The sequence below is a fragment of the Python bivittatus genome, unplaced genomic scaffold (assembly GCF_059951505.1).
Source record: "Python bivittatus isolate LINGU-HERP-01145 unplaced genomic scaffold, Pbiv_v1 ctg000050_np1212, whole genome shotgun sequence".
Classification (NCBI taxonomy): Eukaryota; Metazoa; Chordata; class Lepidosauria; order Squamata; family Pythonidae; genus Python; species Python bivittatus.
In genome coordinates this window covers 9,851,263-9,874,951 of record NW_028277033.1, presented here as the reverse complement: position 1 = coordinate 9,874,951, position 23,689 = coordinate 9,851,263, and the positions used below count along the sequence as shown (strand labels likewise).

Here is a 23,689-nt window from a genome sequence, read left to right as displayed (position 1 = left end):
GAGGGATTCCCAGAGTTGCAGAGAAAGTTGAAGGGGGTGGGGGGAGAGATGTCCTCAAATTTTAGAGGATGAACTTATTGGGAACATCAGGAGAGGAAAAGCATTTAGAAATGTCTGGAGTCTTAAGAGATGTGGCAGACTGAGTGCCTTTCTGCAGCATGGAACAAAACCCACCGGGCCAGCTCTTGGAGATTAACTGTGTTAATGGAAGCTCTAAGCATGTTGGATTAATGAGACACACTGCTGGTGTCATATCTAAAAGGCTTCTGTGTGCATGTAAGGCAGGAGCGTTACCCTCTTCCTATGGCTATTCTTGATTTGCTTTTTGGTTTTTATGTGGGGGGCCCTGATTATTAATTTCTGAGTTTGGCCCTTTCTCCCACTTCCTTTCTAGGGAGCGCCAATGAGTTTAGCTTGACACCTGCAGAAGAATATGTCCAGGAACAGCTGCCCAATGTTAAGTTGTAATTTTAGTTGTTTTAATTTTAGCTTTATTTGACTAATCTACTGACAACTGAAGCTAAAGGTCCCAGCTCTGCTAGTGTTACTTGCTTGCATGAGCAAACTGAATCATCTATTCCATGTGCATTTGCGCGCGCACGCACACACACACTTTGCTTTCCACAACAATACCTTGTGGAAATCCCTGTCAGACGACTTGTCTGCACAGCATGGTGCTGACTGCTCTGTTGTTGTCTTAATGGGGGCGGGGAGGGGAGGCCACACAGATGTCGATGACAAATATAGCATTATAAGCTGATACACTAGATTAAAATGCCTTTGATGGTTGATCTGCTATGTGGCAGGCAAGTCGTTTGCTGGCAACTTGACAAATAAACATGAGCATGGATGGGTCCTGTGTGTTTCTCAACCGGGAAGCGGCAGCCGATAGAAAACTTCTGTTCTTAATAAAATATGGTTTAAGTGCCTTCACATCTCTAAGCCAACCAGAGAGATGAGGCTGTTGATGCACACAGACACTGCATTTTTTTGGTAAGATGCCTTCATGGCAGGTTGATCATTACTGCTTGAAATGTTTGCAAGGGAATCCTTTGATGGTAGAAACTCTCATACACGTCCTATCAGCTGCTTTCAATGCAAGCCATTCATTCAGTGTGTAAAAAAAAAAGACCCTTTTTTTAAAGGAAGAGACCAGAAGGGAGATGGGGAAAAGGGTCAACCAGTCAAAATGTTGGAATTAATTATTGTGGTATTCATGGATGGAATAAACAATCAAGCCTCTGCCTGCACTATGGACAACAGTATGGTGTAGTGTCATAAACTCATTCTGTACCCATAACCCCCCCCCTTTTTAAAAAAAGTAGTATTTTTCCTCCACAAAGAAAACTGCATTGCAAGAAGAACTCATGGAAATATCCTTGATCTCCACTTCCTTCTTTGCAATTGTCTCTTCTCCTTCACCGTTTTATCCAAAAGTCACCCCCATACAGAGTACACATCTTGCAATGCCTTCACCTCTGTGCGGGGTGGAAACAAACTGAAATGCTCATGTCAGTCATTTCCTTGCCTGCTTTTCAGTGTCTACCTTTCAATAATTGAAAGAGAGTCATTGCAGGCGGTAGACCTTTTTTTTTTCATTCCAGAGAAGAGAGGCTGCTAAAGTCACTTATCATTCACACGCAGTGGGCCGAAGTAAAGTTCTGCAGAAATCTCACCGCCCACTTAAGTCTCCATAAATGTGGATAAGAGATTATTGTCCTCAACCTCCAACACACGGACTGTCTTCAGTTGGGAAGTCATTACCTGTCCATGCTTGAGTTCAGCATGCTGACAAGTACAAAAGAGTAAATATGTGGCTATTTCTTTCCACCGGACCCTGGAAGCAATTGCTTAGAATTCATGACACCATTTGGCAGCATTATTGCGTCTGTTATATTAACAGATTAAAATATTGGACGCACGTCCTAACTGAAGCAAAAGTCCTGTGCTGCTTGTCCTGGGGACAGAGAGGGGAGCGCCTTTCTGAACTTTTTTTCCGGTGCTTTGTCATAAACACACACACACAAGAAGAAACTTTCTGCAGGACTTTCTGTAGGGTTCTGCACGTCCTTGTTTGGGTACACAATCCTGGCCTTGACAATTTCCACCTGGTTTGAGAAAAAGGTGGGCTACCCATGGAATCCCTTTTTTTTTTTTTTTGCAAGAACCGGAGAAGCCGATTCTGTACTTCTAAGGCAGCCCTAAACCTCTTTATCTGTTCATTCTCAAGGGAGGGAGGCCAAAGGCAGGTGGCTGAGCTACTCTCTTACCCCTAAAGATGGTCTCTCCATGGCAAGGTTGAGGCACAATGGTGAGGCAATGTGGGAATGTTTGCAGTGGTGTTGCCTCCCAGGTTGTATCTGCTCTATAAATAAATACAGGACTTTAGTTGTCAGAGCTGACATTTTGGTACCTTCCACAAAGACACAAACATAAGGGATTTGAAAGAAAAAAGGGAAAGAAAACAGGCATTATTTAATAATTAAAAGCAAAACCACCCTGTATTTCAACGTCCTCCTCTCCACCAGAATCCACTGAGAGCACCTAATACTTTCATGGCTTCACTCTGACCTCTTTTCTCTTTCTCCCCCTCTGGGCATGTTTTATACTCCCTACCCATAACTGTGATGAGAATAAAAGTTATGGACCTCTTTTGGTGTTTCTTGATGACAACGGTTGCTGCTCCACCACAACTCGAGGGCAGCCACCAAACAGGCCAGAAGCAGGCCGATCGCCAGGATGCAGAACACCCCTGCGAAGCTGTGCAGCTTTAAGGCTTTCCCCTCCGTCTGCGCGTTGATGTGGCTGTTCAGATCACAGCGTCCCATCCGTGGCCACCATTTCTCCTTGAATACGTCCAAATACCCAGCTTCTTGTAGTTCTAAGATCCTGTAGGAATTAGAAGAAACCAGAAGCATTATTTATTGCTAAGAACACCTACACAGAGCAACGTGTATCAGATAGAGTGGAAATTGATAGTTGGCATGAGTTGTCTAAACAATAGACAATTGTAAAAAACCCTGAATCCAACTTTGCACGATTAATAAGATAAAATTGGTACTAACAACATCAAAGTTAGAGAGTTGGCTGTAGGCATCTTCAAATATAGATATAGATATAGATATAGATATAGATATAGATATAGATATAGATATAGATATAGATATAGATATAGATATAGATATAGATATAGATATGATGGATATGTATATAGGGTTGGATTCAGAAATAGGTTACCAGAACTGATGCTGGTGGAGGCACTGTTGACCAGGTGGGTTTGGAGAACCATGTTTTTAAGACAAAGTTCTTTTGACTCAGTTCTTGAAACCTATTCATGATCTCTGCACGTTTCAGAAACAAATCCCAAGGATGGATGTGCAACTGGTTCTTAGAAATTCTGGGAGTACACAGTGACACATCTATAATCATAAATATGGGCAAAGCAAGGAATGTTTGTTGTGAGTTAGCAGGAGTTGCTCTTTGGATGCAATAATATTGAACTTTTATTTGCCACAGCAGTAATTAGGAATCATGGTTTTCTCTGAGGACATGATGAAGGCTGATATCTCCTTCTCTGGTTGTATATGAGAGACGTTTGCCTTATGAAGAGCAGGAAAGCAGCATTAGGTTGAATTCTCTGCTGATGGGGTGATTCGGGGTTACCCATAAGTATAGCAAGGTCGCCAACAGCTCTGCAAGATGTGGGGACATATTTTCAGACTGTTCTAGACTTGCATTTATGGATATAATGGCCCATTTTATGCCAAATGACCTGGAGATGCAGGTTCAGTCATTTACATTTTGACAAACAGTTGTGAGTCATAGTGTTTGCATAGGCCGAGTGAGGCTGAAGCAACAATTGCATCTAACAATTCAACAGACCAGCTGGCCAGGAGTAGGCATGGCTGTCGCTACTCCACCACTGGTTGTGCGTGAGTCTTAATCTTAGGCACGTACCTCTGAGCCCCCAGTTGTGACATTACGAGAGCAGCAAAGAGCACAGCTTAGCCAGGTTACAGCAGTTTATAAACGACTGTAATTACCTCTGGTTTTGCATATCTGTGGCTATAAAATACAAACCAAAACTTGGTATTTGCAGAAAACAATTTAGGTGGAGCAGATAGGCTTTTGAATGTATAGTAAAGTACTTTTTTTTCCTTTTCTTTTCACAGTCTCGTTATCTGGGGCTGCTTGGCTAGAATGGAACTCCCATCTAGAACAAGGGCGAGCTCGATTACAGTCAGCTGCCCTTGATGAACTGCATTTCGCTGCTTGCCCCCGTGGGTTTAAGCGGTTTCATTTAAATAAATATTGCTACTGCTCAATGCCTTAGCAGAGTCTCTGTGCAGTAGCCTATTGTAAAGCCTGCATGTTCTCAAGCACCCTATGCTGGACTTGTGTAAAATCTGCTCCTGGAGGGAGAGGGAGAAATCCCCCAACCATCCAGGCCCCAGGAAGTCGGTGTGTGTGTGTGTGTGTTTGTGTGTTGTCTGGCTCGGTGCTTTTCCCATTTCCTCCCTGTGGTTTGCTTTTTGACTGAACTCACATCATTAGAGTCCCAACTGCCTTGAAGAGATTCACGACGCAAATCCTAGTTGGGCTAGAAATGCTTCCTCTCCCCAGCAGGTAAGAAAGACGTGGAAAGTGTAAAAACAATGGAGCCTGAGAAATGCCCTGCTGCTGTGATCAAGACTCCAAATGAAAGACGTTGGGGGATAGCAAGGCTGTATAAGATTCCTTACAGAAACTTTCCATTTCTTAAAAAAGATATGAACTTACATACAGTGATTCTGCATCTTCGCTAACTGTCGGAAATAAATGGGCACGTAAATGAATTTGAATCATGATATTTATTAAATGCTGCAGGGTGTGAAGGCCACAGGAGAGTGACATCCCAGTCCCTGAACCAAAAATGTAATTAAAAGGAAAACTATATTCTTCCTAAAGTCCTACAAGGGGTGTATTAGATTCCAGAGAGAAAGAACCTGCTGTTTTGTCTTAGTTTTGCCATCTTGCTGGAGTCGCTCTGAAACCACGCTTAGATGCTGCTGATCAAACCGGGTTACTGCACTGCCATTCAGCTCTGCCTTGGGGTTAAATCCCTCTCAGACCCATTCATTTACTAGCCAGATGCGTCCTCAGGTTCTGTCCCTGCTTCTGAGAAAACACAGCATTGGACTTTGGGCATTACCCATGCTCTTTTCAACTGTGATTTCAGCCTTCCCTGCTTTGGTGAATGCACCTGCTTCATTGCCAAAGGGGAACTATTTCATTAAACCCAGTCAAACCGTACAGTAACCTGTGTTATGCTGGGTCTTTTTTCCTGCAAAGATATGTCACACGAAAAAAAGGCCTTTGGCAAGAAGAAAGGCTCTCATCTCTCTGGAAGACCCTAGGCTGAATCCAACCCATTTATCCCTCTCCCAGTCAGAAAGAGAGAGAGAGAAAAGTATTTTTGAAGTTCGACCAAAACGTCTGATGATAACGTGCAAACCAACTGCACTTGCTGGAATATCCTGTTCAGTAGCCAACCCAACTTTGTTACCATGCAATTACAAGCACACAAATCTTCACCATTTCTGCCCTTAATTTAGATAAGCCGGATACAGATAATCCACCTCTTATTAATTACACCCCTTCCTCAAAAGCTTTGTTCATCATCAGCCACCGTTTCTAACTAGTTGCATTGTGCACTAACCTGCTTCACACACACCTGCCCCCTCCAGCCCTCCGTCTATCCCTCAGTGGGGAATGGTTGGAGATGTATAAACATTAGAAGGTAATATATGTATAAACATAGTTCCTCCTGCCTCCCTTAAGTCACCAGAATTGCTAAACAGGAGGCACCCTGAGGAAGGTATGAGAACCCAGGTTCACCTACAGAGAATTCAGGAGCAGAGGAAAAGGATGTTTGGCCTGATGATTAGGAACCATTTTGACCCATCTGCTTCTCTGTTACCTTTGCGAGAAGAGGTCCCTGTAAGGGCTGCCATGCTGGAGAGCCAGCCCATACCCTTTGCTACTGATGCTATTTCCAATCACAGTCACGGAGCACTCGTCGTCCGTCAAGGCTGCGTATTCTACCACAGCAACATCCCACAAGAATGCGTAGTTGCCTTTCTTGGCCTGCAGAAAAGATGTGCAAAATAACTCTGAAAAACAAATCATGTACATCCAAAGCCTGCCGTCTCAGAACTGATCCACACAAGTTTCCATCCAAGAGTTCTCCAGTTCTGGACCGAGAGGTTGTCCTCAAGCTCTCAGACACACTTGGTCAGATTCAAGAGCTCAGAAATGGTCTTTAGTTTCTTTTTCTTCTGTTCTGAGAAATCTCCCTCCAAATCAGGTTACATATAAGATTTTGGATGGGTTTTTTAAGCTCTGGGGTAGAATTCTAAACCCTATGCCTCCCTTCTCCTCCCTTCTGAGGCTGATCGTCCCAGTCTTATTGGCAAACATCAGGAAGATATGCCTCCTGATATTTAGATGGTTTATTTTCTTTCAAGGAGTGAATGTGCCTAGTCTTGCTAGTCCTAATCTTGTGACTGTAATGCAGGGCAATGCAATGGCAGGAAGGGCTAGGGCAAGGATTCTCCCTGGCTGAGTGGAAGGGAGATTACTTCAGATTACATAAACTGTTCCTAAACTTCACAGAAGCTCTTCCCAAATGCTGGCTTAGAAAGTCTGTAAAGTTTGGAACTCGCTCACCATTACTTGGAAAGAACAGAACGTGCAATGGCTACATATCTACACCAATGAATGCAGCCATATAATGCAACCTTTAATTAAAGTCCGTGGATTACCTTAATGCTACAAAGTAAAACACCTCATCTTAATAAAGCATGAAACCAGTTTTATTTCAGAAAAATAGTGCGTTTTCATTATCAGAAATTTTTGAAGCAGTAAGCTGTTAAAGAAAGCTTTCAATGAATGTCACAGTAGAGGGAAAGAACTATATTTTCCCACTAGTTTCATTTGGCTAATATTGACTTATATTAGTACACACCTACACAGCTCATCTGCAAATGTCAGCCTTAATTGGGATTCTAAACAGTGCCTGCGGGCTCTGTGTGTGATGAATGTAAATCATTTCCATTAACTTAAGATGTAAGAAATGTCTCTGGATGGGAATTCAGGGGGAAAGAAATGATGACTTCGCTTGGTTAGTGTAATCATTGACTTCCTAATGCATTTAAGTAATATGTTGTTAAGTCTCTAGCGAATGTAGAAACCACAGTAGAACAGATGGTCTGGAGATTCTAATGCAAATAAATGAGGAATCATAAATGCAGACTTTCAGGATAAAAAACAAAAGTTTACCTATACTGTGATCCCGGTCTTTGGGAGCTCGAATTTTAAATGCATTCTTAAAGAGCATATAGCCCAAAACTGTCCCCCATAAGCATGTGGATGTCTCTTTTTCTTTGAACGTATGCACTGAGTACTTTTCTCAGAAACTGAGAAATAAGCGAGATGCTATTTTCATCATGCAGCTACTGCTGAAAATAATAATCGCTAAATAAGCTCTCCTGTCCCCTTTTATAAGATGTGGAACAAATCCTGCAACACCACTGCATTTTGTATTTTCTTGCCTAACACCACAATCATGGCTAGTCGTAGATTAAGAGTTTACGTGGTAGGGTCTACTAGTGATTTAGATACATAACAGCCATTTTCATCTATAATGATGTTTAAAAGGTCGAACTATTAAGATATTGTCCCAAGAAAGCATCCTCCAGTGCAAACTGTGGTGGAGAGAAAGTGGATACTGATTTCCAATCCCAGTCCAATTCATTTTGTAAACCACAGTTGCAAGATTGCTTGGGGGGGGGGGGGAATCCTAGCAATTAAGCTGTATAAAGCTAGTGTAGCTTGACAATATTGCTACCTCCAGTGAACACAAGGGAAGCCAAACGGTGCTCTTTATCACCTATCCCTTTTCTGAGACTCAGTTGGAATACGTTGCAGGAGAAGAGGCATGTTAGTCAATGGTAGCCGACATTCAGGAGTCTTATAACCCCTTTTCAGACTAATAAACTTGATTAAAAGGCATAAGCTTCTGATGAACTGAGTTTTAGCTCGCAGAAATGTATGCCTTTTAATCTAATTTGTTAGTCTGAAAAGGAGGTACCTGAATCCTTCTGAATTTTAGTTTTCCTTAATCCCATGCACCCACAACTGATTAGATCATACAGAACTCCTAGCCGACATTTTGGAAGATAAAGGAAAGGTGAATGAGCAGAATGAAGAAGACAAAAGCGAGCCCTTGGCCTTTCCACAACATGAAGTAAAACACTTGACGATTCGTTCCTGGACAAAGAACTGAAGGAGGCCTGGACTCTAAGGAAGAAGCACAAGAGGAACACAGTGGACAACTGAGACATATCAGTCAGCCTCTCTTGGGTTTTGGGCAGGTCTCGTATAACACAGATGCCTCACATTGGCTTAAAAAAAAGTACAAGGGGAAGAAACTTAATCCATGACCAGCTGAAGAGAACATACTCCATAGGAGAGACAGCCAGATTCCTAACATCCATTTCTGTGATCAGGGCTGCAAGGGGAAAGGACTTGAATGTGAGAATGCCTTGGTCTTCTTTTCCAGCATGAGTGGAAGTGCCAACTTGAAATGTTCCTTGCATGGGCCTGTTAGTTCTTCATTCTAGTTAGGACAATATAACAGAAACCATTGCTGCCTTCAGTAACGTGGTTAAAAAGCTTGAAAACATCAACTAGGTATAGAAAAGTTGGTGGCAGCCAATGTGCATGAGTGCCCAACTGCAGTTATGAAGCCTTCTGTGAAACCTGTCACCACTGTCCACTCTTATTTCCTTTGGTTGCAATGAGCTTGCAGAGATAATTCTCTGCATTCATCTTCTTCACACTCCATTACTTTGCCAAACAGCTATTTCATATATTGCAAGGTAGGTAAAGATGTGGCTCCCTTGAGTTGAGCTTGACTCCTGGTGATTACATAGATTTCTGTTGTTCAGTTGTTAAGTCGTGTCCGACTCTTTGTGACCCCATGAATCACATTGCGCCAGGCCTTCCTGTCCTTCACAGCCTCCCTGAGTTTGCTCAGTTTCATGCTCATTGCTTCAGTGATGCTATCTAACCATCTCATCCTCTGCCGTCCTCTTCTCCTTTTGCCTTCCATCTTTCCCAGCATCAGGGTCTTCTCCAAAGAGATCTCTCTTCGCATTAGGTGACCAAAGTATCTGACCTTGAGCTTCATTATCGATCCTTCCAATGAGCAATCAGGGTTGATTTCCTTTAAGATTGACTGGTTTGACCTCCTAGCAGTCCAGGGGACTCTCAAGAGTCTTCTCCAGCACCACAGTTCAAAGGCATCAATTCTTCGGCGCTCGGCCTTCTTTATGGTCCAGATCTCACAGCCATACATTACTACTGGAAAAACCATAGCTTTGACTATGCGGATCTTTGTTTTACATTACATACATTACATAGATATGTCCAGGTATTTTCTTGGAGCAATGTGGACCATGTTTACCATTGTTTTCTTCTGGGATATTTTTTGTTTGTTTACTTCTTTTTTTGAGATCAGCCAGGTTAGGCAAGTCTGATTTAAATCCAGAAAAAGGTGCAACATTCTGTTTTCTTCATTTAAATCAGGTACCTAATGATTGGTAGGGCTTGACATGAAGTATAACCTAAAATATGCCTTCTCCTGTCTAGAAATTATAGTGAGGCCTAGCTTGTCTCAGCTGGGTTTAGAAAGGGGTGTTTCAAATCAGGATTGATGTGCAAAATCTCTCTCACTTGTAGAGAGAACAGATTCAAAAGTTTCCAATTCACTCTGGAACTGAAAAATCACAGCACATAACCCAATCAGCCTCAATGTATTAAGTAGTTCCATCGTTGAGGACTTCATAGTGGCAGTGATTTCTTTGCTTTCTGTCCAAATTTGAAAAAAAACTGTTTTGAAAGCCACACATGATCCATGTTTTACATGAGCAGCATGTGCTTCTCTGCAACCACATGGAGATGTAATTTAATTGGTCTTCTCAATCATTGTACATTTTTGCACTGCACAAGCATAGGGACAACGCCAGTTGGGTTATAAGTGGAAAGAAGAATTTTGCAGATTGCAGGCATGAGTTGTCAGCTCCCAAGTGAGTGAGAGATGTTTATCAGAAGTTGCGTTAGATTGCATAAACAATAAAAATAGTGTTTGCCTAGGGAAGGCTCCAGATATCGACAACTTTGGAAAAGGATATTACTCTTGCTTAAAACAAAAACCAAAGTTCTCTGGAATATCCTGAAATGTTTGGTCTGAATAGGAATCTACCATTTTCCTTAAAACTTCCACATGCCCTGCAGCAAGTCAAAGGCGGAGAAGAAGGAGACATTGCTGTCTCCACATTTTGTTTCCTCTTTTCGGGCTTTAAAAAAAAGAAAAAATCCTGAAAAACATTGAGTGGCTTTTTTGAGATTCCAGTCCACTTACTGTTCAATACCAGAGCTTCAACTCCCCCTGTCCTCTAAGGCAGGCCTTTCCATCTGGTGAAGACATCAGATTCACAAGTAGGTTTTAAGAATGTCCACATTCTCGAGGCTAATGGATGTTAACTGAGCACAAAACAGTTGCCTCCTGAAAAGTGGATTCCAGACCCATTAGAAGTTCTGTGCATTCCCTTTGCTTTTATCTTTTAAAAAAAGTCTAATGCAGGAAGAGGAAGCTTCGGTAAATAGTACACGTTTTCACTGTGATTTTCTTTCCATCTATAGAAATACTTCTTCTCTTCCATTTTCTAATGGGAAAGGGCTTTGTTCTTAAAACTAAAGTTTCCAGACAGGGGTAATTTATCTCAAAAAGCTACAAAGAGTGATCTTTAAAACATGAATGTTACACATTAGGACTGTGAATGCTTCAAAAGTGATTCAGAAGAGGTGCTTCGAGGTAGGCATGGGGGAAGAAGTGCCTGGAGGGTGGGGTCAAAAAGCAAGATGGCAGCCAGGTGGCACTCATAAAAATCAGCTGGCATGTCATACAGTAGCTGTCATCATCATCATCATCATCATCATTTTTTTTTTAACCGTCCCCTGCAGACGCCCCTCCATGGGAGCGTAGCGAAGCAACCACATCTGTTTTCAGGTTTCTGCAAGTACCTGAAACATGTGACTACTTTACAGAGTCATTTCACACATTGGCTTGCTTTAATGGGCCAGCTCCTTAAAGCAGGCATGTCTTTTTCTAGCTCATGCAGAAACCTGAAAAAAGATTTGGCTCTTTAAAGAGATGCTGCGTTGATTATCTGAAGCGCTTCCTCCAAATTGTTTTTGAAGCAGGCACAGCAATCTTGCTCATTACATGACAATCTTGTGTAATATTTAGAATAGTTTGTGCCAAGTTTATGTATTGCTCTTTAGGTTTGTGGACAAAACATAAAAGAGTTAAACAGTTTTTTACAAAGCTAATCAACCATCAGGCTTAGTTTGACAATATCATTACATAAATTTACATAGCCTTCCTGTTCTTCAACAGTTTGCTAAATGGTTTAAAGTCATTTTCTAAACTGTTTGCCAAGTTGATAGTGAAACATTAATGTTAAATAAATATCCATAATAAATTGATGTTTGCCTTATGAAAAGGTTATTCGTTTATATTCTTATGACAATTTATGAGTTTATTATCTGATATAATAAAGAAATGCTAAAGAGTAATATAGGCATGTTAAGTGTCTATTTATGGTCCCCATTCAGTAAAAGGATTTCATGACATACAGTACTGGCATAATTTGAAAAAAAGAAGCTGAAAAAAGAAAAAAAATAGAATTTCCTAATCATCTCTCTTTGACACAAGAGTTGTAGGAACTGGATCTCTTCCCCACCCGCAAAAAATCCAACTTATTGGCATGTTATACAGAAGTTATACAAACTATACAAAAACCTTAGGAAATTATAGAGCCAGATTGGTTTAACAAATGTTGTATTTGAAAAAAAAGAAAAGCAAAAAAGCACCAAGACTGGCTACATTTTTAGAAAGTATACTAGTCAGGAATCCGATATTCCATTTCCCATTTTTGTAGTGTGACCTAATGTTGAAAAAAACCCTGGTACTTCTTTACTTCAGTGGTTGTTTGCAGGGAAATACAACTAGCTCAGCTAAAGTCTGAACCTTGGGGTGTTTCAGAGTAACCTGATACAGTTTGCCATCTACCTGAAGTAGATCAGAAGGTTTTAATCCATCAGAGTGGCCCTCCTGATTAGACCACCATCAATGGCCTTACTCAAAACGGCTCTTCAGGCTAAGCCATTGGACAGTGAGATAACGGAGACGATGCCTCTCGGGCACCGATAGGGCAGCGAAGGGCCAGATAAAGACCCTAAAGGGCGGGGGCTGACTGTGAGCATCATGGAGTTTGGAAAGCATGATCATGCTACGGCCAGGTTCCATGGACCAAAACAAAAATCACAACTGGGATGCTTGTAGCCTAGATATAGTCAAGAAGTTATCCTGGAAAAGAATGGCAGTCCCCCCTCCCTCCTTATCTGTAGGACCATCCTGTTCCATTGTGATCCAATGGATGGCATGGACTTGTGACGGAGGAGAGTATTAGAGCCTAGAGAACTTCTTTTTGGAAGGCCTAGAGAAAGGATGTAAAAAGGTGCCTATTTCATTGTAGCAGTTAGATTCTGACTTCTTTCTCAAAGAAAGGAGGAAGCATTCCTGTATGCACATTTTTTAAACGCTACTATGAGATTCCTCCCACTGAAAGCAATGCTCTGTATTTTCCAAATCATACTCTGGAACTGGAACAAGCTAGAAATGGCCCATCTCTAGATCATTCATGGACAGAAGATTTCTGGAGCAAGTTGGACCATGTCTGCACAGCCTTGCTATTTGACTTATTACCCTCTACTGTGGGAGGGCAAATTTCCCTTTGTCATGCTGTTACACATACATCTGTTGTGCGTACACCACACTTTTGGAAAAGACCGCTTTATCTGCACATACACCTTGGCCTGTACACCAAATATGAATTTCAGTATACGGTTAAATGGAAATGCACTGGTAGCGCATGTATTCAACTAAAGTCTGCCTAGTTCTTATTTCTTTTCCAGTATTTAGAGAAGCAAAAAATGAGGATGCCATAATGAGGAAAATCAATTTAAATGGTTGATGGTAATGTGCCTGACTATCCCTGGACTTGAAGGTGGGCAAGGAAATATGGTATAAGGTCAGTGGAGTTTTCTAACTAAATTCAATGGTTCACGAATCAAATTTATGATGCAGAACGCTTTCAACAAGTACTCTGAATATTCTCACTCACACACTCTCCCAAGGAGGAATCCATGCAAACAATGTCTTCCAAGCGACATTTTCTAAATATGTAATCTGATCACATGCCATTCGCTCTCTGAATACATACAAATGATGATCATGGTATTAGGAATGCTCGTAACTCACTCTGTGATTTGAAGAGTCTGTTGCACTGTCATTATCATTCGTTTCAAGCTAGAAAGATTAGACTTGTCATTGAAACTTTGCTTAAAGCAAGTCTGGGATTCCCCTTCAGGCCAAACTCTTTTTGGCTTTCCAGGGGAAGTCACACTGAGCCACAACCGCACTCAGCAACATTGATAGGTACCATGATTCACTGAAAGATAGTTCTTCAGGAGGGTTCTTGAACTATGTGGATTGACACATTACAAGATCAGGGGTGAAAGGAACGGTAACAGGGCTAGACCACTCTTGATGTGATTTAAGCCTGGAAAAATGATGGGTAGAGCATTAGAAAGATTGCTTTAAGAAATGCACAAAGGTTGAACAGAAATCTGCTTTTGTATCAGAGCGACAGCTAGAATACAGGGAAGCATTATAGAGTAAGTTAAAATGGGTAACAAAGGGGAGAGAGCCTTCCATCTTGCGTTTTTAGAAATGTCTAATGTGAGATTGATACAGCTGTTCAAACACAACTGGAACCAAAGGATTCTTGAAGAAACGGCAGAACGCCAGGGACTGTCAGGTTGCCTCTCCCCCCTCAAAATCTGTTCAACAATATCAGTATGTGTTAAGTGGTGCATAAACTTGGCTGCTTATCCATCTTTCTCTAAGCATTCTGCCCAATTCTAATTATTTAGGGGGGGGGGCGGGAACCAGAAGTAGAAAAGTTCTCTGCTATAAACTGTTGGCAGACAGAATAAAGGATTTCTAAATTTATAGACAGCAGGTGTGTCAGACTTTTTACACTGCAGCATTTTTCAGAGTGAGGATAGATACAGTAAAAATGTGCTACATGCACAAAATTATAAGGATGGCATGAAGCACAAACACTCATTAGGAGTTTAAGACTAAGGACAGGGTCTCCAGAAGGGTTATTATGGGTCGCCTACACTCAGTGTACCACTAAGTTGTAGAATTTGACTACATTTTCTGCAGTCATCTTACACCTTTCAGCTTTTTAATGTAACTGCAAGTTGAGACATGCCTTATCCTTCTACACAGTTGCCCAAATTTGTCTGTCACTGGAAGTTTGTGCTCCTTTGTGAGACCAGGTACAAATTCCCATTTCCAATGTCCCATTTCCACACGGCCTAGAAGTCCCAGCCTTCCTGTTTGATCCACAATCTACTTGATGAAGTAAAAGTGTTCAACGCTTTTCCTGTGATCACGACGCATCAAACTGCAAATCTGAATATTTCTTTTTCTAATCATTTAGGATGCTAAAAAGTACGTGATGTGGATTTTGTTTCTCAGCACTTCCTATTTTGCATTTAGGGATCAGGAAATGTAGAAGCAGTCCTAGATTTTTTGGGGGGGCAGTCTTCTTTTAGAGCTGGTCTTCCTTATGGTTATCAACACCCACCTCCTTGTCCTTTTCACCCTGGATATTTTTCACAAAAAGAGAGTGAAAGAAGAGAAGGTCCTGCTCATCTCAGTGTTGCCAGGATTACTTTAAGAGGCAGATGAACAGACAGCAACTGCTAGATAAAAGAACAATATTATGGCAAAGAGATTTCAGGGGAGCTGGCTGGTCCTGCATAGTAGACACCTAGGCATTATCTTTATGCTTCCATATGTGAAAACAGAGGTGGGCAAACTGAGGATGGAAAATCCAAAAGGTTTGCCTGAAGTTCTCGCCAAATGTTAGCAGCACCAGGAATGTGCTGCTGAAAGCAGGAGAAGCACACCGAAAGGCCTTCCAATGCAGAGAACATGCCAACGTCGCCCCTTCCCATGTCTCAGCAGCATTTCAGATGCTCAGAGGAGACAACTGTGCAGAAGTGACAGGGGAATGTCATATGGGATTTTGGAAAAAAAAAAAAAAAGAGAACTTGTCCAATTCAATTCTTCATTTACATGGAAACATGCTTGGATAAATCTTTGGGATGGACTATAGCGCTCTGCCTTCCATCAGAAAAATCTCAAGAAATTTCCATTAGGTCAAAAGATGGTACTCTGCTGCTAATGGGAACATAGGACAAATACAGTAAGAAAGCTGGACTGGCTTCTAGTCTGCCCACAATGCAAAATATCAGCATTAATCTTGAAAGTCATGCTTCCTTCACCAGGTTCCTTCCTGCTTTTCCTCTGCCATTCAACATGGACCACTGAAAACAAGGAGCAGGGCTCTCTTCTGTCTCCAGACCCATGATCGAGTGCTTGGCTCAAATAATTCTTGAAGGTCAGCTCATTCTTCAGTTTCTGATTTTTTTAAAACTTGCTTTGTTCCACGACATCTTTTTTGGAAATTGGGTGGGGAAAGATCTTAACTGATGAGCTGGCTGATGCTTTCAACATGCTTCAGTTTCTATGTGGCGCTGCTGTTGACCTCTATTCCAGCAGTTATTTTTGTTAAACACCCCACCACACATATTGCCTTTTAAAAAAAACAATATTTAAGGACTTTGTGAAGCTCTATTTAGCAAAAAATGAAGACACAAACTATTATGTGGACTAGCTTAGCAACAGCCATGGTATATAAAAGAGCAAAACCTAACATTATTGCTCAGGGGAAAGAAAACTGAAAGCACATCACATTTGTTATAATGATTTGGAAGCACTGTCATTCACAGCTGACCTCTGAACTCCAACTGCGGATTCTACGAAGACGATTTGATTTTCATAAGAGCCTAACCTTATTTTACCTATTTTATAAATCTTGCAATAAACCGGCCAATAGCTTTCTTGGGAAAAATCGATGGTTGCAATGACTTAGGAGAGTTACTATTATTTACAATAATCTTTATTCCAACTATTATTTTCTGACTGGTTTTTGTAAAGCATCAAAGGGATCTGCATTATTCTCAATGCAAATATCAAAGACAAAATCCTGCACGCATCTTACCTTCCTGATGCCTTCCGAAGGGGTTGCAACACAATTATCAGCTCCATTATTCTTACTGACTGTCTTCCACAGCTCCGCAAAAGTGCTGTCTTGCTCTAAGGGGTTGGTGCCTTTTGCTTTAAAGTATTCATAAACCGCTGAATCTCTGACGGTGCCATAAGACACCTCCATTTGTTTGGAAAGGTCCTGAAACGTTCTGAAATGCAAGAGGAATCGAAGCGTTACTGGAAGGAGGGACAATGCTTTGGCTTTGTCAGATGAAAGAAATGTTTTCATTTTTCTGCAGGAAGAAAACGACAACACTCCTATTACCAAATTACACTTTTTCTTTTCTTTTTCTTTTTTAACTAGAAGCCCTTGGGGAGAGGGAAGGGCAAGAAGACAAGACAGCAGTGAGAAGGCTGCACTCAACCATTCTGGGGGAAGGTGCCGAGCCATTGCTCCAAACGGAGGCAGCTGTGAGTGGAGGATTTTCCAAGTTCTGGCACATTCTCTCTGTGTGTGCATCTGTTGGTTTACTGTGATAAGCCTACTGTACAACAGTTTTCCTAAATTCCCTGCATCAAAGAAGTAGGAAACTCTATCAACAATTTTAAGTAGTTGTGGACAAAGGGATCAGACTGGAAAGGAAAAAAAAAGTGTCAGGATTACCTGTAGAAAAGAAGTCCTCAGGTTGCCTATCCCTGAGATCAGGATCCCCTTTCATATGACTGGACGTTTTGGAGTTTTAATCTCCGCAGGGTTTGGGTTTTTTTTTTTGGTATTTTTATTAGACAGTTTAAAGAAGATACATAAACATTAAAAAAGAAACAAGAATGAAAAAGTAAAGCACAGCAAGGGATTTCAAATGTGATGGAAATTACAATTTTCTGGTATATAATTAGTGAATGATGAATCACCGAATATATTGTATGATTTTAGAGACTGAAAATTGCTGTTAAGCTCTAAGATAAGCATGGATATCACTCACTGAGTGGTATTAAAAGAACAGTAAATTCAACCTATATTTTTGAGAATCTATTCTGATTTAAATATCCCATAAAATTGAAATATATACTCTATGCATGGAGAAACCCAATTTTTGATAGGGTACAAATGTATGTGTTAGCTTGTAGTCTAAGAATAATTTCCAGCTTAAGTTGAATTCCATGTCAGATTTACTTTTAAGATAGAAAGTTATTTTAGACATGGGATCATACTCCTACAATTTAGTTAGCAGGGATCAAACAACCTTTCTAGCACGAAAGCATATAATATCCTTGCCTCAGTTAGCCTACTCAAAGCAAATTCAGTATACTTCGAAGAGATAGATGGTTCAGTAAAGTTTAATAAAAATATTGCAGGTTGTAATGGGAATTCAGTATGAAGGAATGACCCAGCTTGTTCATTACATTTCCAGCAATTTTTAGAGAATGAACTGTCCATTTGAGCAATCAGGAATTGAGCAATATACTAATGATAAAACATTTTATACCAATTTTCTCTAAGTATAACATTTGGAGTAAATTTAATGTTCTTCCACTGAAATTCCCATTGTTGCATATTTATTACTGCATTCAAATTCTGCACCCATTTGAACTTGTTCAGTTTCTGAATCATATTTCCCCAGCAGTTAATCAGGCCCAGCTGATACTCCGGGTTGTGTGCTATAACTTTGCAAATTCACTCCAGCCTCTAAATGCTCTCCCTTGTTTCTACATTCTTTTAATATTATGCTGTTGTAGTATTTTAATACTAATTATGCCACCATCAGGTTATATCTCCAGCTTCTCTTTTGATCTCCGTGAATCAATAGTGTCACACTTAGAGGTTTATCCAAGACTATCAGCCTTGTAACATCACAAACCAGGGAGGTGGCTATGTCACTGAACCTATTTTTCCATCCTTCATCACCAGCTGCCTCCTCCTCCTCCTCCTCCTCCTCCTCCAAGGCGCATAGGACCCCAACTGCCACCTTTGGTAGGATCGAGACCACAGATCCTGCTTCCATTTACAGTAAAACAGCCACTCTTAATAAAGAATAATGATGGAGAAATACATGGAAAATGCCTCAAAGAGAGACATAAAAGACATACTCTACCAAAACAGTATTTACGAAAAATGTTCTCTCTTGTTGTCCCTATTAACACCACTATAAAATGCATTCTGATATCAGTATATTCTTTTCTGAAGATGCTAAATAATGTTTTCACCATGAAGGCATCTTTGTAATTATTGTTCACTAATTACATACAATTACAGCGAAACAGCATCTTGTGGTAATAGACAGATGGATAGAAATGCTGTCAGGAATGGGGGACCGAACCATCTCGGCCCTCCTATTATCTCCCATCTCATGTCAGCAACATTAACAAAAAAACAAACCTCTGATGAATGTGAAAGATCAAAATAAATTAAACAGCTGAGCTTAAATGGGAAAGTGTTGTACATTCTTGTCATGCCAGGCTCTGCTAAATGAAATACATAATTGTCCTGGAACTCCAGTATGATCGCCTCCATCCTGCACATTTGAAATATTAATTTCCTTCTCTTGTATTGGTATTTATTCCTTCTTTTCTGGTGGCCACTCAAGCTGTGAAGGTTATAACTATGTTCAATCTAGCTGATTAGGTAATTAAAATCTCCCCTTAATTATTTTCCAACTGTAGCTTAGTTAATTCATGTTTAGGCTTCCTCCAATCTTTTGTCATTTTAGAGCTTTCAACTGTGTCTTCTTTGAAAGGCATGGAGTCAAGTTAACTGATTAATGTTACTTGCATATCACTGTGTAGGCAAGAGTTTTACTAAAGGATATGAGGGGGGAAAAAATCAGACCCCAAGAAAAACATTCACAGGGAAACATTCTTTCATCAAGTAGAGATAAACACCCAAACCACTTGATTTTCTCATTTAGGGTTTCAATGGATTGCTTTTGATAATCAGTAATTAGAGATAAGTGGACATAATTTTGCACTGCAAACATCTTTTGAGGAAAGTTAAAGCTTCAGTCTGCCTTCCCAAAACATGCACTGTCCTGATGATGCAGTCCAGGGAATTAGGGGCATGGAATTCCTGCACATCTGCATGAATAGATCTCACTACTGTCACAGGTGAGACTAATAGAAGAGAATAACTGTAGCTCAGGATTGAACTGTGGAGTCCTTGGGGTTCTCTGAGTTTGGTTGTTTTCTTGCAAACGCTTCATTACCTGGCTAGGTAACACCTTCAGTGCATCTTCAGCCACTGAAGATGTTACCTAGCTGGGTAACGAAATGTTTGCAAGAAAGCCACCAAGCTCAGAGAACCCCAAGGACTCCACAGGTGAGACTGGAGGTTTGGAAAAAGTTGAAAGAAATGTTTTCTAAAATGAGACATGTGGGATTTGAAATCTTCTAAAGAACCTGCTACTCTAGATCTCCAACAATCAAACCACAAAGCAAACGTAAACAGCACAAATGGGGGTGGGGTCCCTTCTACCCGACCCCAAGGCCTGGGTAAGTAGCCAGGTCTTTAAGGCTTTTTGGGCCATCATCAGGGTGGGAGATGTATGGATCTCGGGGGAGACCTCCTTTCAGAGGGCAGGTGCTGCCTCAGAGAAAATGCACTTCCTGGGACCTTGTGGCTGGTCCATGTTGTGAAAAAGACATACTCAGCTTGACCAAAGGACATTTCCTTGTTTATTGTATTACCAATGTGCTCCAGAACTGCCTAGACCTAAAGCTTTTAAGAAGAACAGTAAGTGTGCTTCTGCTGGTGGCTACTGTTCAAAACATAGAAAAAGAAAAGATTTTGAAAGTTCTAAGCAACCAGGAGAGATAATCCACGCTATTCTTCTAGCTGGAAATTCAGCAAGATGGTATTTACTAAATATTTAAGATAAAACAAATGCTTCTTTGTGAATTGTTGTCTCTCAGTGTTGTTGTTCATCTATAAAGTCAGATGAATAAGAAAATCATTTGTTAAGTATTCATTAAGTAGAAAAGTACAACAACATGCATGGATTTCTTATACATAACTTCCGTGTAGATTTATTCCAATCATCATTAATTAGCAAATGGGCCAGCTGGTGTATGGTATATTGTGCTTTGTTCCATGCCATGATGATATCTTCAAAGTAAACATTCTGTTTATTATAAGCTACTTATTATGTAGTATAAATAAACACTACGTAGGTTTTCTTTTTTCTTTCTTTCTTCCAATGAGCCTGGCATAATATAAACGACAGCTGATGAATTAAGAGCTACATAGAGCAAAATTCTCATATCCATTCATTTTGTCATTGGGGATTTAATCCCTTCTAGCTCATGTCCCAACCAATAAACTCCCATTAAGTAGGAGTAGCATTTCTTTGTCCTGGTTCTAATCAAATTCAAGATTCTCATCCTATTTTAAGCTGGTTTTATTCTTTAAAGCTGTGCTCATTCATCTGCCTCGTATCATTTTCCTACTGTGCTTGATTCTCAATCTTGTGCCGCACCTTCTCAATAACAGAAACGGAAGAGAAGCAGAAAGGAGGCGGGGGAGATTTCCCAGGCTTCATATCCACAGTGTTTGCAAAATGAAGTTGTCGCTGTAGACGAAACCCCATTTATTCTAACTCTCTTAGCTCTCAATCCATGGAGGGGCTATTGTTTAAGGCTAAACTTAGCAGAGAACCAAGAACAAAGTGCTCTGGAGTAGCGATGAACATACCACGGCAGCCCATTTTTTATAATGCAAGCCATATGCCGGTTCTTGGTCATTTTCAAAGGCCAGGCCAAAAACTTCTAATACAGAGATTAAAATGAAGCCACTGTTGTATGCAATACCCAGCTGAAAAACTCTTGGGGAAAGCCAATATATTTCAAAAAATGCCTTCCAAGCAGGTCTCCCCAGAAGAACAAATGTTGTTATTGAAGCACAAATGAGCTACAACTTTTGATGCATACCTAAAAGGCTAAAACAAGCTGTTGTCCCCCATGAGTGGCTGGTCTAAGCCAGTAGCTCATTTACTGCACTGTCATGTTCATTAATATTCTCATAGTTTAACATCATGTTCATTAATATTGTAATGGTTCAGAGACGAGCCAACAATCAGACCATTTGACAAATAGAGTGGCAGTTTCATCTTTCATTACATTTTCCTTATACCGAGCGCCCTTGGGTACAAAGAGAAATGAAATCTACCAAAGGGCCCTCCAGAATGATCCAGCTGGCAGAGAGTGAAAGTGCTGTTTGGCAGGGCTTCTGAAATAAAACAAAAACTTGCGCTGCAAACATAAACACCATAAGCCCTCCTAAAGGTTAATCCATGGAGGCTTAAGGAAACACTGGAATCTTAAATTTCAAGTCCTTACACTAAGTTTTATTAACATTCACTTTTGCAAATTAGCCTGTTCTGCAGAACTGGGAATTGCTACCCTACCCTACTTTTATGGAGAGTTTTACTACTGCCATTATGGAGGCTGCAATATTTCCAAAAATGCTGAAATGCTTCTATTATTCTTGGCATATGTCACAAAAGAGGCAAAGCATAAATATAGCCTTAATTACAAGGGAAAGGGGAACAACACCAGCCAACTCATGCAGTTGAGCTGATACTGCTGTGATACTGATATAACACCTGTTTTTTATCTAACAGGAATGACTGTCTACTTTTAAAGGAACGTTTCTAGCCTTTTTGATAGATTGATGACAGAGATAGATAGATAGATAGATAGATAGATAGATAGATAGATAGATAGATAGATAGATAGATAGGGTTTTTTTTATTACTTGACCTAAGCATATGCAATGGAGCAGAATATAAATTCACAAAACAAAATCCTGAAAAACATTTAAGTATTAGGCAAAATAGGGGATAGCACCAATGTTATTTACACAATTGTCTTTTAGGATATACACACTTTTAAGATATACATTCATGTGTTCCCCATGCTTTTATCCTTCTGTGAGAAGAGGGTTACTATGAAGAAGAATTAAGGGCTGCTGAGATATGGAATCTGCTGAACTTCTTGGAATGGAAAATGCAGGCAACATGTTGCAAAGTCCTATTTGGAACATTCTGTAGTTTTAGATCCTTCCTTCCTTCCTTCCTTCCTTCCTTCCTTCCTTCCTTCCTTCCTTCCTTCCTTCCTTCCTTCCTTCCTTCCTTCCTTCCTTCCTTCCCTTCCCTTCCCTTCCCTTCCCTTCCCTTCCCTCTCTCTCCCTCTTCCCCCCACCCCATTCTCAGTTCAAGTCACAGAACGAGAGAGCGTTTTTCTCCAGCATCTTTTCCAGCTCAAAGTACTTGAAAGCAACCTGCTAGATGAGCACTATTGATGTTAAACCAGTTCATGCAAATCAGCATTCCAAGTAAGGATCCAACAAAATAAAAACCAGAATGTTATCTCTTCATGCTCCTAATATTTTTGCTACATGGACAAGTATTTCAAGGAATAAAACTAAAGGAGGCAAAACTGAACCCAACAGGCAAGAGATTACAAAAATGCATTTACAACCTTGACCTGAGCTTTGATTTATAAGCAGCTATTGATGAGCAGAGGAATATTCTGTATGTGCAATCAAAGCACCAACGTTTCTAGTTAGAAACAAGGAGTTGTACTACATTTTGTTTCTGGTGACTCAGTATTAATTAATTTAGTGGATGTCTGTTTAGAAAAGAGTTGACCTTGGGCACAGGGCACAAATGAGTGAGCCATTAAGGGGGGACTTACCGAAAGATTATCCAGTCCTGAGAAAGAGGGAAGAAAAGACACTCAAAATAATGATTCTGTTTAGGATAGGATAGGACAGAGAGAAACTTGGACAGGCTAATAATTATTTTTGATGGCCAAGGGCAATGGGAAACAAGAAGGACATTGTCATAATAAGGGGGGAAAGGTGAAATTTCTGGGCCATTTTGTGTCCTCTTTGGAGCAGGGATTGCTTTCAAAAACTATTGTGCACCTCTTAAGCCCATTTGAGTTTTAGCATATTAGGGTTGTTTGTTTGTTTTTTCACTTTAGATTTCATGCCGTTGTTTGTCATCAAATTTCAATTGCATGATGTCAAGTTGTCCGGGGCTTTGGAAATACAGGGAACAGATAAGCCAGCAGTGGGTTGTCTAGACCAACTTCCCAGGAAATTGCCTTGTTTCTGTTCTTCTGTTGAACGCAAAACGCTGTGGGCTCGGCAATCTGCCTGTTTGAGCTTTCTCTGAAAGATGAAGTAATCTAAAAGTGGTGCTCGTTTAGTGTTGGAGAGAACAAAGCAGGGACATTTCAAAGATGTTCTTGGAGAGGTTCCCAAGACCCAAAATTGTCCAGTAATTTAAACTTGGCCACAGAATAGAGAGCAAGTTATGTCGCCCTAGACCTGGCAAAGAGTTTTTTTTTTTTTTTGACCTTACTGGAGAACAGTTTTAAAAGATGGAGAATGAC

At 40.5% G+C, this 23,689-nt stretch overlaps 1 protein-coding gene across 1 annotated transcript in view; it reads right to left on the bottom strand.

Moving 5' to 3' along the window:
• Positions 1–23,689, bottom strand: part of GRID1 (glutamate ionotropic receptor delta type subunit 1) — a 622,604-nt gene that overhangs the window by 16,114 nt on the left and 582,801 nt on the right. Inside the window, exons 13-15 of the mRNA XM_088130223.1 lie at positions 16,311–16,506; positions 5,960–6,126; positions 2,649–2,889 (exon numbers count right to left, since the gene is read on the bottom strand). Coding sequence (XP_087986349.1) covers positions 2,649–2,889; positions 5,960–6,126; positions 16,311–16,506 — 604 coding nt within the window. The remainder of the gene's footprint in view (positions 1–2,648; positions 2,890–5,959; positions 6,127–16,310; positions 16,507–23,689) is intronic.